Raw genomic sequence first — 12,529 nt, forward strand, 5'->3', positions numbered from 1 at the left:
GTTTGTAGCTTGCTAATAGTAGCCCAAAGTTCTTTCATGGCCACTTTTGCATTAGCATCCAGCGGAGCATAGAATGCTGCAGCAATGATGCACGTAAACTCATGTGGTAGGTAGAATGGCCTGCACTTAATAATCAGGAACTCCAAATCAACAGAGCAGTGGGTATTTACAATGACGGAGTCCATGCACCATGATTTGTTTACATAAATGCATACTCCACCGCCCTTGCTTTTACCTGATGTAGCTGCCACTCTGTCAGCCCTGAAGATAGAGTGCCCATCCAAGTCCACCACACTGTTTTGCACATCGTTGGGTAGCCATGTTTCCGTGAAGAACATGAGATTACAGTCCATAAGCCATCTCTGTGCGAGGGTCCAGATCTTTAATTCGTCCAGTTTGTTCATCAGACACCGTACATTGGTGAGGAAGACGCTCGGAATAGCTGGGCGATGTGGGTTTAGAGTTAGCTTAGCACGCAGCCCTCCGCACGACCCCCGCCTTTGTTTACGGTCTTTACGCCGCCTACGTGCACCTTCTGCCCGGTATGAGTGAAATGCTAGACCGCTCTGTTCTCCGTAGGTCCGGAGGGTGATCACCGAAATCAAAAGGATGGTCCAAAGTTATGTTGGAACACCGATAGTTGATGTCCAAAAGTGTCTGTCTGTTGTAAATGAAGTTCGCAGAACTGAAACTACCGAGCATATGAGTAATAACCAGGTAAATTATCACTATTATCTGAAATCTGGTAAGTCGCTGTGCATGCGCCGCCATCTTGTCTCGGTGAAATGAATGGGGTTCAGTGCTGAAACCATTCAGTGTTTGGAACTATCAGTTGCCCCATGTCACATGTCTCTTCTACATTCTCTGATTCCTACAGAAGTCTATGGGATTGTAGCAACTCTCTTTTTCAGTGGTGCAGATTTAGATGTGCAAGCAGTAGTTCAGTATAATCATGCATGCACATAAGTGAAGAGTTCACTACTAATCATCTGAAGCACCCTTAAATGAAAGAAGAGCAGCCAGACACTTTATTTAATCAGGCTCAGATAACATAAACATACTGATATAATTATTAGCTGTTCCAACTGACTACAGACACCAGTCTTTAACAGACATTTGCATGGTTACATCACGTCCATAAACAGAAAGAAGAGCCGGCTACTATATCGCATTGGGGCTGAGGATGGTGGAGTGTTTCTAGCTTGTCCTTACAAGAATTGCTTAGAATTTAAACATCATTCAGATGGCTACTTTTAATCTGGACAGTTCTAAACAATCATCGTTTATATCTGTGGAATCAGCTGTTGTCAAAACCAAGAAGCCTCGAACTGCAGAGAGCCTGCAGTTATAAAGGGAAAACAACAGCCTGTGCTAAAACGAATAAATATTGGCATGTCTTTTGAGAGGTGGTGAAAACTCAACTCAAAGATCTGAAGGGATTGAAGACTAATGCAGGGATGACTTTTTTTGTGCTGAACAGGTAAGACGTTTCAGTGGCTCAGTAGGTAGCTAGGTAACATAAGCACACGTGTTCACTTGACTCAGCTAGGTTTCGAGTTTACTATGTTGTATTTTTTTATTTTTTTTTGCTATGGTCAATGTGGTAAATTGCACTTATTTTCTGCTACCTATGAGAGAGAGAAACTCGCCTCTACTCCAAGAAAACCGTATATGCCGCCACCTCCGTTGCCAAGTTTTGGAGTTAATAAACTCGTACGAATACCTCAAACCATCAGATTCATCCACAAAGATGAGCAGTGCTGAACACATGTACCCATGCACAACCCATGTTAAAAAATAAATAAATTAAGAAAAAAGTAACTTGCAATTTTGTTTCAAACAGAAAGAAAATAAAAAGAAACACCTCCCAATTATCAGAGATCAAAGAATCCGGTTCAAACCTCCTAGTGTGAGATCTGTGAGGACAGCCCTATGAACCCACGTTAGGTCCTCAGGTTGTCACCGAAGAGGTGTTAAGAACCGTATTATTCAAGATTGAAGGAATCTTAAACTCAAGATGTTTGGGTTATGTATCCAGCGATGTTGTGGATCCAGATGCAGTAACCCCAAACTCCTTATTGATGAGGCGGCCCGACTCCTCTCTACCACAGGTGGTTTTCCCTGAATACGACCTGCTCAGGGATAAAATATGTAGACGTATTCAGATTCTCAGTGATAATTTTTGGAAACATTTCATTCATATCTTTCTGCCTACCTGGCAAGCTTGCCAGAAGTGGAATAAAGAGAAAGAAGACATTAAAGTTGGTACTGTGGTCCTAACAGTCTCTAAGGCAAGTAGGTACAGTTTCATGTACCATCCCTGGATTTAACGGTAGAAAAAGTTAAAGTGAAAAACTACTTGCACTTGTCCAGTTGCCCGACAACATTGTTTCACCTTCATGTACGAAATTCAATAAACGTATAACATCCCAATACAGTCAGTCTCATCTAAAGGCCTTGATAATGCTACATTGTGAAGCTTTTGAGTTTTCGCTGCACAGCGTAGGCGTGGTGGTCTCACAAATTTTGATGTTTCCCCATGAATCAGGAAGTTGTTATAACTCAAACATACAATGGCCAATCTGCTCCAAACTTCACCTGTTTGATAAAAGTCCTGACCTAAAGACACCTTGCTTTATGCTTTATTTAACTTTATTGTAGTATGAACTTTTATTTATATGCTTGATTTGTTTAACCGTTACAATAATAAAGTAAATAAAGTATACATTAGACTATAAGCCTTTCTATTTTGTCCCCATAAATAATCCCTCAAACAGCTGTCAGTATAAAACAAATATAATACATTTAATTTGAACTCATTTGTCACTGTATATTAATTACAATAACACAATCAGATATGAACCAGTCAAAAGTAGTTTCTAACAATTGCATCCCTTATTGCTCTCCACACATGAAGAACTCTGAACAATCTTATTTTGTTTACTATTCAACATTTAGACTTTTTATGATCCAAACTATCCACAATGTATTTGTGAATAATGTAGATTTGTTTGTTTGGGTTTTTGTTGTGGGTCAGATGAGGGGTCTGACTGTTTAAAATAAATTTTAAATATAAAGGGGATTGTATTGTTTTATTGTGCTGTTTTCTGTATCTTCAAATAAAAACATTTAAAGTGACCCCATGCATTCTGCCTGTTGTTCTTTACATAGCTAGTAGCCTACGCTGTGATACTGTATGTAGTCCCATTTAGAGCTCTGATGTGACAATTTTAACAATGGGCAAGGAGAAGGAAGACAGGCAGGCTTAACACTGTCTTCCTACTTTTTAATACGTTATGGGGTTTCTTTCCTTTTTCACACACACACATACACACACAGCTCAGCTCACCTCACACTTGGTGGTCTATCTCTCTCTCTCTCTCTCTCTCTCTCTCTCTCTCTCTCTCTCTCTCTCTCTCTCTCTCTCTCTCTCTCTCTCTCTCTCTCTCTCTCTCTCTCTCTCTCGGCGTGTGTCTCTCCCTCTTTTATCCTCACCTCATCTCATTGAAACAGAGAATATTCATTAACAAAAATACCCCACAGGTGTGCCTTCCTTTCCACTCGCTTTCTCCGCTCCACTCTCCATTCACAAATCGGCGCTCGTCCACTCCTCCACCTCCACATATCCTCACCACCCAACTCAGGCCGGGGAGCCATCCATCCTGCTGCCGACCCCCCCCGGCCAAGAGAGGAGATCCGCGACAGCCATCATACCGGAGGGTGAGGAACACCCATTTGATCGCCAGGCATGCCTTCTCTACCATGCTGTACTTTGTCTCTCGCATGGAGAGCTTATAGCTTATGTACAGCACGGGGCGCTCCGCCCCCTCCACTACCTGGGACAATAGTATACCAGTCCCCAACCCCCTGTCCGATGCACCCGTCTGCAAAATAAAAGTGAGGCAGAAGTTAGGAGAATGTAGGAGTTGTCCACCGAACACAGTGCTGCTTCCACCTGAGTGAATGCCTGTTGGCACGGCTCCATCCACTGGACCGGGTCTGGTGCCCCCTTTCTTGTGAGGTCGGTCAGTGGTCTGGTGACACCCGAATAATTAAGCATGAACCTACGATAATAGCCAGCCAGCCACACAGCTGTCTCACCTCCTTATTGGTCTTGGGCCTTGGGCAGTTCGCAATTGCTGCGGTTTTATTAATTTGGGGATGCACCTGCCCATGACCCAAGCCCAGATACCCCTTCCACCCATCCAATTGCGCACTTCTTCGGGTTTACCGTGAACCCCACCCACTCTTAATTGCTGCATGTATCACAGCCAATCATTATTGTAGATAATATCATCTAAATAAGCAGCCACATAGGCCATGTACAGACAGAGCATCTTGTCCATGAGCCACGGGAACATCGCAGGCACCCCAAACAACCCAAAAGGAAGGGTCACGAATTGGTATAATGCAGACGGAGTGGAAAAGGCAGTTTTTTCACAGGACATGGGAGTTAAGGTGAGTAAAAGTGAGCCGCGCCTGACTGATCTTGCGTTTAGTCAATGCATGGCATTGGGTATGCGTCGAATTTAGACACCACGTTGACTTGTCTACAATCCAAACACAGTATCGGACCATCCCATCGGCCTTGGGGATCAAAACCCCTGGGCTACTTCAATCACTGTGGGATTCCTCGATTACCCCGCATGTCGTGCATAGCCCCATATCCCGTACTACATTTTTTTGTGTTCGGACAGCTGATATGGGCAGCTACGTACCAACCTTGGGGTTGTCTCAATGTGGTGTTCTATGAGGCTTGTGCGACTGGGGAGAGGGTGTGGAGTTTTTCTCTAAGGTCAAGAACATACTGAATTTCATTCTTACTCTTTGAAGGTCCCTCCTCCCAATTTTCTTGAAACATCGTGAATGAACTTACAGATCATGTTCTTAAGTGTTTGATTAATATATTCCACCAGCTGTCTGTTTGTGGACGAATAACGATAACAATAAACGGTGGTGCGAACTGATTTAATCCCCAACATCCCATACAGCTAGTGTAGTGTTCATGACCTGAATGATGTGCCCTGGTCAGTGAGGATCTCTTTTGGGCTCCCTAAATGGGAAATGAGAGGAGGAAGAGCCATCCAGCCAGGGAGGAAGAGTGCAATATTCCGTGCCGAATTGCTGTGGAGTGTCGCCGTTTCTGGGTATTGCATTGCGTAGCCCAGTAAGACTACGTATGGGTGCAACGGCACTTTTGGAGTGGCCGGTGGATTCACCAGCTGGCATTCACAGCATGCCGCACACCACCAGCATACATCGCCATGAATGCCTGGCCAATAAATGTGGGCCAGGAGTCGGCTCAGTGTTTTCCCCTGCCCTAAGTGCCCTGCCATGGGATTATGATAAGCCGACTGGAATACCAATTCCCAACTGCTCCTCAGAACCAACTATTCCTGATCTATTCTTGCGTTTGAGCGTCCTGCGTCACTCGATATAATATATCGTGAATTACTGAAAAATAGGAGTGGGAGAGCGCAGCATTCGGCTGGACCTACTGAAAATTGATTACTCTCACTCGGTCAAAGGCGTGCTTCAGCATTTTGTTGCATGACTGCTCCAAGGGACAATCCCCAAGGGGAATCCCTGGCAAGAGGAGTGGAGCACTGACAACCTGCACTATCAGTGGCCCTCACCTGTGGAAAAAACAGGTATGGGGGTTGGTCTTGGGGAAGCCAACCCCTGTGATCAAGGACAGGACAGGGAAAAGAAGGAGAGACATGAGAGAGAGAGAGAGAGCAGAAAGTGAAGAGCTGAGAGGATCGCCTGCCCCAGGATATGCCGCCATTTGGTGTTCTGCCAGCTGGACCGCTTCCTCCAGCGATGCACTGGACTCATTCACCGTCGAACTGCTCCAGGACCACCAGGTCGATCACCTCCTCTGTGCTGCACCCCTCAGCTAACAGCCAAGTCCGGCAGGCGTCACAGAGTTTCTGGGCAAACGCGAACGGTCGACCAACATCGTGAAGTGTCAGGAACCGGAAATGCTGACTGTGCTGCTCTGGGGTCTGGCCAACTCACTGCAGAATCACTCACTTCAGGTCCGGGTACTCTATCAGGTTAGTGACCGGCAGCTGTTGGGCTGCTAGCTGGGCTTCTCTGGACAACAGCTGCAGCAGGCGGGGTGCCCACTGTTCCAACGGCCAACCCCACGCCAGTGCAGAGCACTCATAGAGCTCCAGGAAGGCCTCTGGGTCGTCCTGCTAACCCATCTTCGTAAGCGAATTGCGGTACAATTGCACCTTGGCCTGATGCTGGTGCTAGTTTAGAGTGACGAGGTTCCGGACGAGTTCAGCCAGCGGTGATCTCTCCATGGTGGCACCTTCTTTTCTACCGGGCTTCAACACCAGTGTGACAACTTTAATGACTGGCAAGGAGAAGGAAGACCGAGGCAGGCTTAACACTCTGGTGCTTTATTACTTTTTCTTTCATTCTGGGGTTTCTTTCGTTTTTCACACACACAAGTGCTCAGCTCCCGCTTGCCATTATGTTCTCTCTGTGTCTCTCCCTCTTTTATCCTCGCCTTGTCTCGCTGAAACGGAGAATATTTATTAGCAAACATTCCTCACAGGTGTGCCCTCCTTAACACTCACCTTCTCCGTCTCTGCCCTCCATTAACAAATCGGCGCTCGTCCACTCCTCCGCCTCCACAACTGGTAATTTAGATTTGGTGATCTTGAAAATTTGTATCTAGATCAGGTTGATCCAATCCAGTGTTGCTTTGAAAAACCAACACAAAATGATCGGTTTACCTGATCATTGATAGCAAAACATGGGATTACCAAATCCGAATCATTTTGATCCAGATTAAACTTTTTGAACAACTGGGCATAAGAGATTTTCTGTAGTTCAGCAGGCTCTTCTTCCATGCTGTTTGAAATACTATCAATTTAGTTTGATCCCATTTACATTCACATCCATCCTGCATCATTTCCGTTTTCTCACTACCAGGAGTGAACGAGCCAATGTGAGCAGCAAAATTTTAGCGAATTGCCTGTAAAGTAGTCCGCACAATATAGTCCATAGTCTATAGGCTGTCTGGAGCATGCTAGGAATACATGCAAGCTGGTCATGGATTTACTTCCAGACACTCCTTGCTGGTGGTCATCCCTGGATTCCAGAAGCTTAAACATTGGCTGCACAGGTTTGAATCCCGTAACATAGCTCATAATCACCCAGAACAGAAGCTGTGTACACATGACAGTGCATTCTGCACATAAAATGTGTGTTCTAACAGTTGCCTCTGAGATGATACAGCGATCCAGAACTCTTGCCCATCATTGCTTCTAGAAATCTCGAGCACTAACACCACAAGCGTGAATTCTGCATTATTGCTTATTATTCATTATGTATATAGTGGGAATCGATGAGTTGCTGACTCACTCAAGTGAAGAGACTCTGCTCCAGTCTGAGCTTTGCAAGCTCAGCAATGTGACAAGCCAAGGCTAGTGGCAAATATCTCAAGCCTGTGCTGTGCCAGTGTAAGAAAAAGAGTTCAGTATTCTGAGGTACACTGCCTCAACAATAACAGTTAATGGCTATGCAAATTTCAAAAAATAACTTTTGCTAACCGAAAAATTTATTTAGCTAATATCAATCTATCACCAGCTTTGGAGCTTTGGTTACTTACAAAAGCCTGATGTTTATGAGGCAAGAAGAAAAAGGGCCTTTTTTTTTTTTTTTTTTTTTTTTACTTTTTTAGCCATTGAAAATGGTAGCTTATAACAAAATGCTATGTGCTAGGTTCACCATGTGCAATGCCAAAACATAGAGGTAATCACTCGGAAAAATTATTAGGAAAATAAAAAACGGTCGAGCAACCTGCATTGGCCTACTTGAGATGGAATGACCCCCCTGCTAATAGCTTTCAATGTAGTGTCCAAGACTTAGTATTTAAACCTGAATAGTTAGAAAAGTTTAGTCAAGCTGTTGTTAAATAATTTCAATTCCATTCAATTATTTGTGTAACACTTTTAACAATGGACATTATCACAAAGCAGCTTTACAGAAATATATCCATCCATCCATCCATCTTCTATACCGCTTATCCTTCCTTCATGGTCACGGAGGAACCTGGGGCCTATCCCAGGGAGCATGGGGCACAAGGCCTGGTACACCCTGGACAGGGTGCCAATCCATCACAGGGCACAATCACATACACACTCACACACCCATTCATACACTACAGACACTTTAGACACGCCAATCAGCCTACCATGCATGTGTTTGGACTGGGGGAGGAAACCGGAGTACCCGGAGGAAACCCCCGCAGCACGGGGAGAACATGCAAACTCTGCACACACAGGGCCATGGTGGTAATCGAACCCCCGACCCTGAAGATGTGATGCGAACCTGCTAACCACTAAGCCTACAGAAATATATAAATTCTGGATATAAAATGTTTTATTTATTTATTAATTTATCCCTAATGAGCAAAGGCAACAGTGGCAAGGAAAAACTCCCTGAGATGATATGAGGAGGAAACCTTGAGAGGAACCAGCCTCAAAGGGAACCCATCCTAATCTGTGTGACACCTGATAGTGTGATTGTAAACAATTTTCCTTTTACAACTGTATGCTATAGGGTCAAAAAGTACAATTGTGTAACCAGGAACTTATGAGCTTATGAGCAACTTATGAATATGAGCATCAGTGTAATTTCTGAATTCATTATCGTTTTAACGTGAAGTCTATTTTGTTGCAGTTAACGTGAAGTCTATTTTGTTGCAGTTATCAACTGTTCAGTGATGGAGACTTGACTTTATTCAGAGCACATCCAGAAATTAATGAGACAGATGAATCTGAGCTGCATGCATGCAGTAGGACCAAACATCTAAATGCGCAAAGGACAAGCTTCGACAGCACAAACTACATTCTGCCTTATGACTGAATAGAATTACATCCAATAATTAGCAGACTTAAAGTCCATGTCAGATAGTAGGAATATAAGCTTATTTTCCATTCTCAGACACACGCAGACACATCGGTGACCAATGGCGGATCTAATATTGAGCCTCCACCAGGAGTTCTGTACAAGGTAAGACTCTGAATACATTCGTTCTGTACTGTGGATTCATGGTAAATGATAAATATATTTTATTATCTCTCTGTGTATGTGCATAATGGCAGGTGAAAGTGATACATGACTATGCAGCCACGGACGGTGATGAGCTGGACCTTAAAGCTGGGGACATTGTGCTTGTAATGCCCTTTGTCAGCCCTGATGAGCAGGTCAGTAATAATTCCGGCCAATACATTTCTGAAAAATGAAAGGTTTTAAAGGCTACTGTAATTTTAACAGTTGTCAGATGTACAGACCTTTCTCATTTTGTGGTGTTTGTGGATGTGCAGGATGATGGATGGTTGCTAGGTGTGAAAGAGACACACTGGCTTCAAAATAAGGACTTTACTGCTAAAGGAGTATTCCCTGAAAATTTCACCCAACGTTTGTAAACAGGTTGTAGGTTGTCAATATTTATGCTCCTTCTGAACTATTTCTGCTTCAAACATTACCTTTTTTGTTTTTTTCATTCGCTCACTTTTACAGTCGATTCAGTGAGTATTCAGACCCATTCATTTTTTTTCCACATTTTGATATGTTTCAGCCTTGTGCTAAAATGCTTTACTTTTTCCACACCAGTCTAGACTCCATACCCCATAATGACAAAGCAAAAACCAGATGTGAAAAAAACGAAGTCGTCTGAATACTTTCTGAATGCACTGTATGTCCTGTTCTCTTTTTCTTCTTGTTTGGATAAGTAAATCCATCCCTAGTTTTCGTGTTAAAGAAATTGTTTCTTGCCCTGTGAAATACCATGGCTAGAGGTAGAGTGCATTATAAATGGAAATTTTATAGTAATCTCTGAATGTGACATTAGTACAACCCACTTGCATATTGTGTTGTGTACTTTTGAACATTTCTACTGGTCAGTTATCTTGTGATTGTGTATGTAACTGGCTTTCAGATCGATGGTTTCAGAGAAATACCTCCAGAAAGCATTTAAGAAATATGAGTAATGAGTGAAATTAATATTTGGAGCTTGTGACTAGTTGACTAGTACCTTTCTGCTTAACTTGTGATCTAGAATCTTTCCTTTGCCTTACCTTGCCTTACTTATATTTTAGGGTTCTATTGCACTCCTTCTAACCACCAGGAGATGGTGTTTAACACGTGGACATTTTCTTGTGCACATATACACACATGCTGAGACCGTACAACAAAGTCATGCGGTAGCATAAAATAGCATAGTATAAAATACCACGATCAGTGGCTATCTCTCCATTTAATTCTTAACCACAAAGTTTGACGGTTTACACTATACACACAGCTTCAGCTCTGAGTAATTACAAACCATCCTGCATCCTGATTCACTCACATGCAGCCAAGGCTGTAGCTGAACACCAACTATGTGCCCAATGCCTCTACTTTCACATTTATTGACCTCTCCAACGAAATCTTACTCCTGGCAATGTGAAACATAGGCCAGGACGCAGAATGGCTCTCCACCAGATTAGTTTATGGATGTCACAAAGTCTGGTTGGCACAGTCTGTGTGGTTGGACACATGCAATCAACCCTGAGAAAGCTAGCCTACATGCCAGGGTCACTTGTTCGGCCTGCAGTCAAGAAAGCCCTGGAGAGAAGAGTGCAGGTTTCAGAGTCAGAAACCAATACAACTGAATGGATCAGCCATGTGGCACATTATACTACCACAAGCTGGCTTGTTGTCTAGACACCTGCAAAAACTCAGCTGGCCTCTTATAAGCCCAAAATGGACAGATTAATGCTGTCAGAGTCATGGTATAATGGGTATTTCATCCTCTTGGGCACTACAGAGAGGCCTGCTTTTCCAGGAGATCTGTGCTGCAGCTTCCTTGGCATCGCTATACACCTCTCAATAGGATGAGTACAGTGATTCATTCGGAACATCTTTCTGGTCAGTTCTGGGCTGAGTTGGTCCTTGTGACATTGTGGTATAGGTTTTCTAGGTCTTAAACACCACCCCCTGGTGGTCACACAAAACCAGAGACAACCCAGCGGGAATTTAGCAATAATGTTACAGAGACAGATGGCCATGAGATGAAAATATTTTATAGGAAATACTACATCATATAGTCACCATGTGACTATGTACTAAGTCTCAATATGTGTGCATGAAAACAAAAGGTGTCCAGTGTTAAACACCGCCTTCTGACAGTTATCCAGTGTTCAAAACCCACAGTTATATGTGTAACTAGCATTTTAAAGTTTGGTTTGGTTATTTTATTATAGTCATCAGTTATGGGAATAATGTGACAATGATTAACAACACTTGTCTGTAACAAAACCAAATTGATTATACTGTATTAAAATGGATTGCTATAAATATTTGTAATCAGATTCATCTTTTTGGTATGGTTGCATGTTCTTTTTATAATTCCTTGTTGAGTGGTGCACAAAAAGCTTTCTCTGTTCTCTTGAAAATAATCCATTGCTATTACTGGATTAGCTGCTGCCATAGTTTGAGAAAAGGTTACTTTGAAAAGGGTTAATTAAGAGAAAGTACACCGCTATCATGCTCCAATCTACATGACTTGAATGCATCTGACGTCGTAATTACCACTTCCCAACACATAAATACAAACTTCCCAGAAGGACTTGAATGCATATTACAACACAGAGCCATCACATTCACATTCACCTGATTACTGATCATTACTCAATTACACAACCATGCTTCTTAAGGACTCTCAATTCACACATTCATTGCAAAGTATACACTCATTGTTCACATACCTGTCAATACTGAGCCTTTGTATATTGCTACGTTGTTATTCTGTTCTTATTGTTAAATGACAAATAGATTTGATCATTATATTACTTTTTGTCATTTTAAAATTATGTCTCTGATTTGCATATGTGTGAGTGGAAGAAAAGCTAGCAGTGAAAGTGTCTGACTATCCATGGCACAGACACAGTCTTCCCAAGACACACACAAACAAACAAACAAACAAACAACTCCGTGATATAGTACCGTGTGTGATTCCCATGGTTTATAATGGGTTTTTAATTAATCTGGTCTGGATTGACAGTGAGGGACAGAGACAAAATGGTGAGATAGAGACACAAATTCAGCAGAATAGTTAACATCAGCACGTTAAACTTTACCTGTGCTGTTACATTTGTTTGTAAATCTAACATCTTGTAATGTCTGGTATTCTAACGTTGTGGTCATGCATTTTTTTGATGAGTTTGATCCATCAGGGTCCTAATTAGACAAGCAATAACAGCTTAGTGTCATGGCCCTGGATTTGTTGGTTTTACACATGAGTTCATTGAGTTTGATAAATGATATAAGCAGTGGGCAGTATTAAGGATGACTTTCAGATGAATGTGGTAGAATAAAGCATGCGAAATTTTTTCAATTCAACTCAGGCCAGGATGACGGTTTTTATTTTAATAAGCAGTTATGAAAGATTTACCTCTCTTAAAAATGAAGATGATTTGCCAATGTAACTTTTAAACACATATGAAAGTGTGTATTATTACAT

The 12,529-nt window shown here is 42.5% G+C and overlaps 1 protein-coding gene across 1 annotated transcript in view; it reads left to right on the forward strand.

Annotated features, from left to right (window-relative positions):
• Positions 1–11,364, forward strand: part of bin1b (bridging integrator 1b) — a 46,556-nt gene extending 35,192 nt beyond the window's left edge. Inside the window, exons 12-14 of the mRNA XM_017481410.3 lie at positions 8,968–9,036; positions 9,129–9,230; positions 9,351–11,364. Of these exons, the coding sequence (XP_017336899.1) occupies positions 8,968–9,036; positions 9,129–9,230; positions 9,351–9,452 (273 nt within the window). The 3' untranslated portion in view covers positions 9,453–11,364. The remainder of the gene's footprint in view (positions 1–8,967; positions 9,037–9,128; positions 9,231–9,350) is intronic.
• The last annotated feature ends 1,165 nt before the right edge of the window (positions 11,365–12,529 follow it).

Source organism: Ictalurus punctatus, chromosome 12 (assembly GCF_001660625.3).
Source record: "Ictalurus punctatus breed USDA103 chromosome 12, Coco_2.0, whole genome shotgun sequence".
Taxonomy (NCBI): domain Eukaryota; kingdom Metazoa; phylum Chordata; class Actinopteri; order Siluriformes; family Ictaluridae; genus Ictalurus; species Ictalurus punctatus.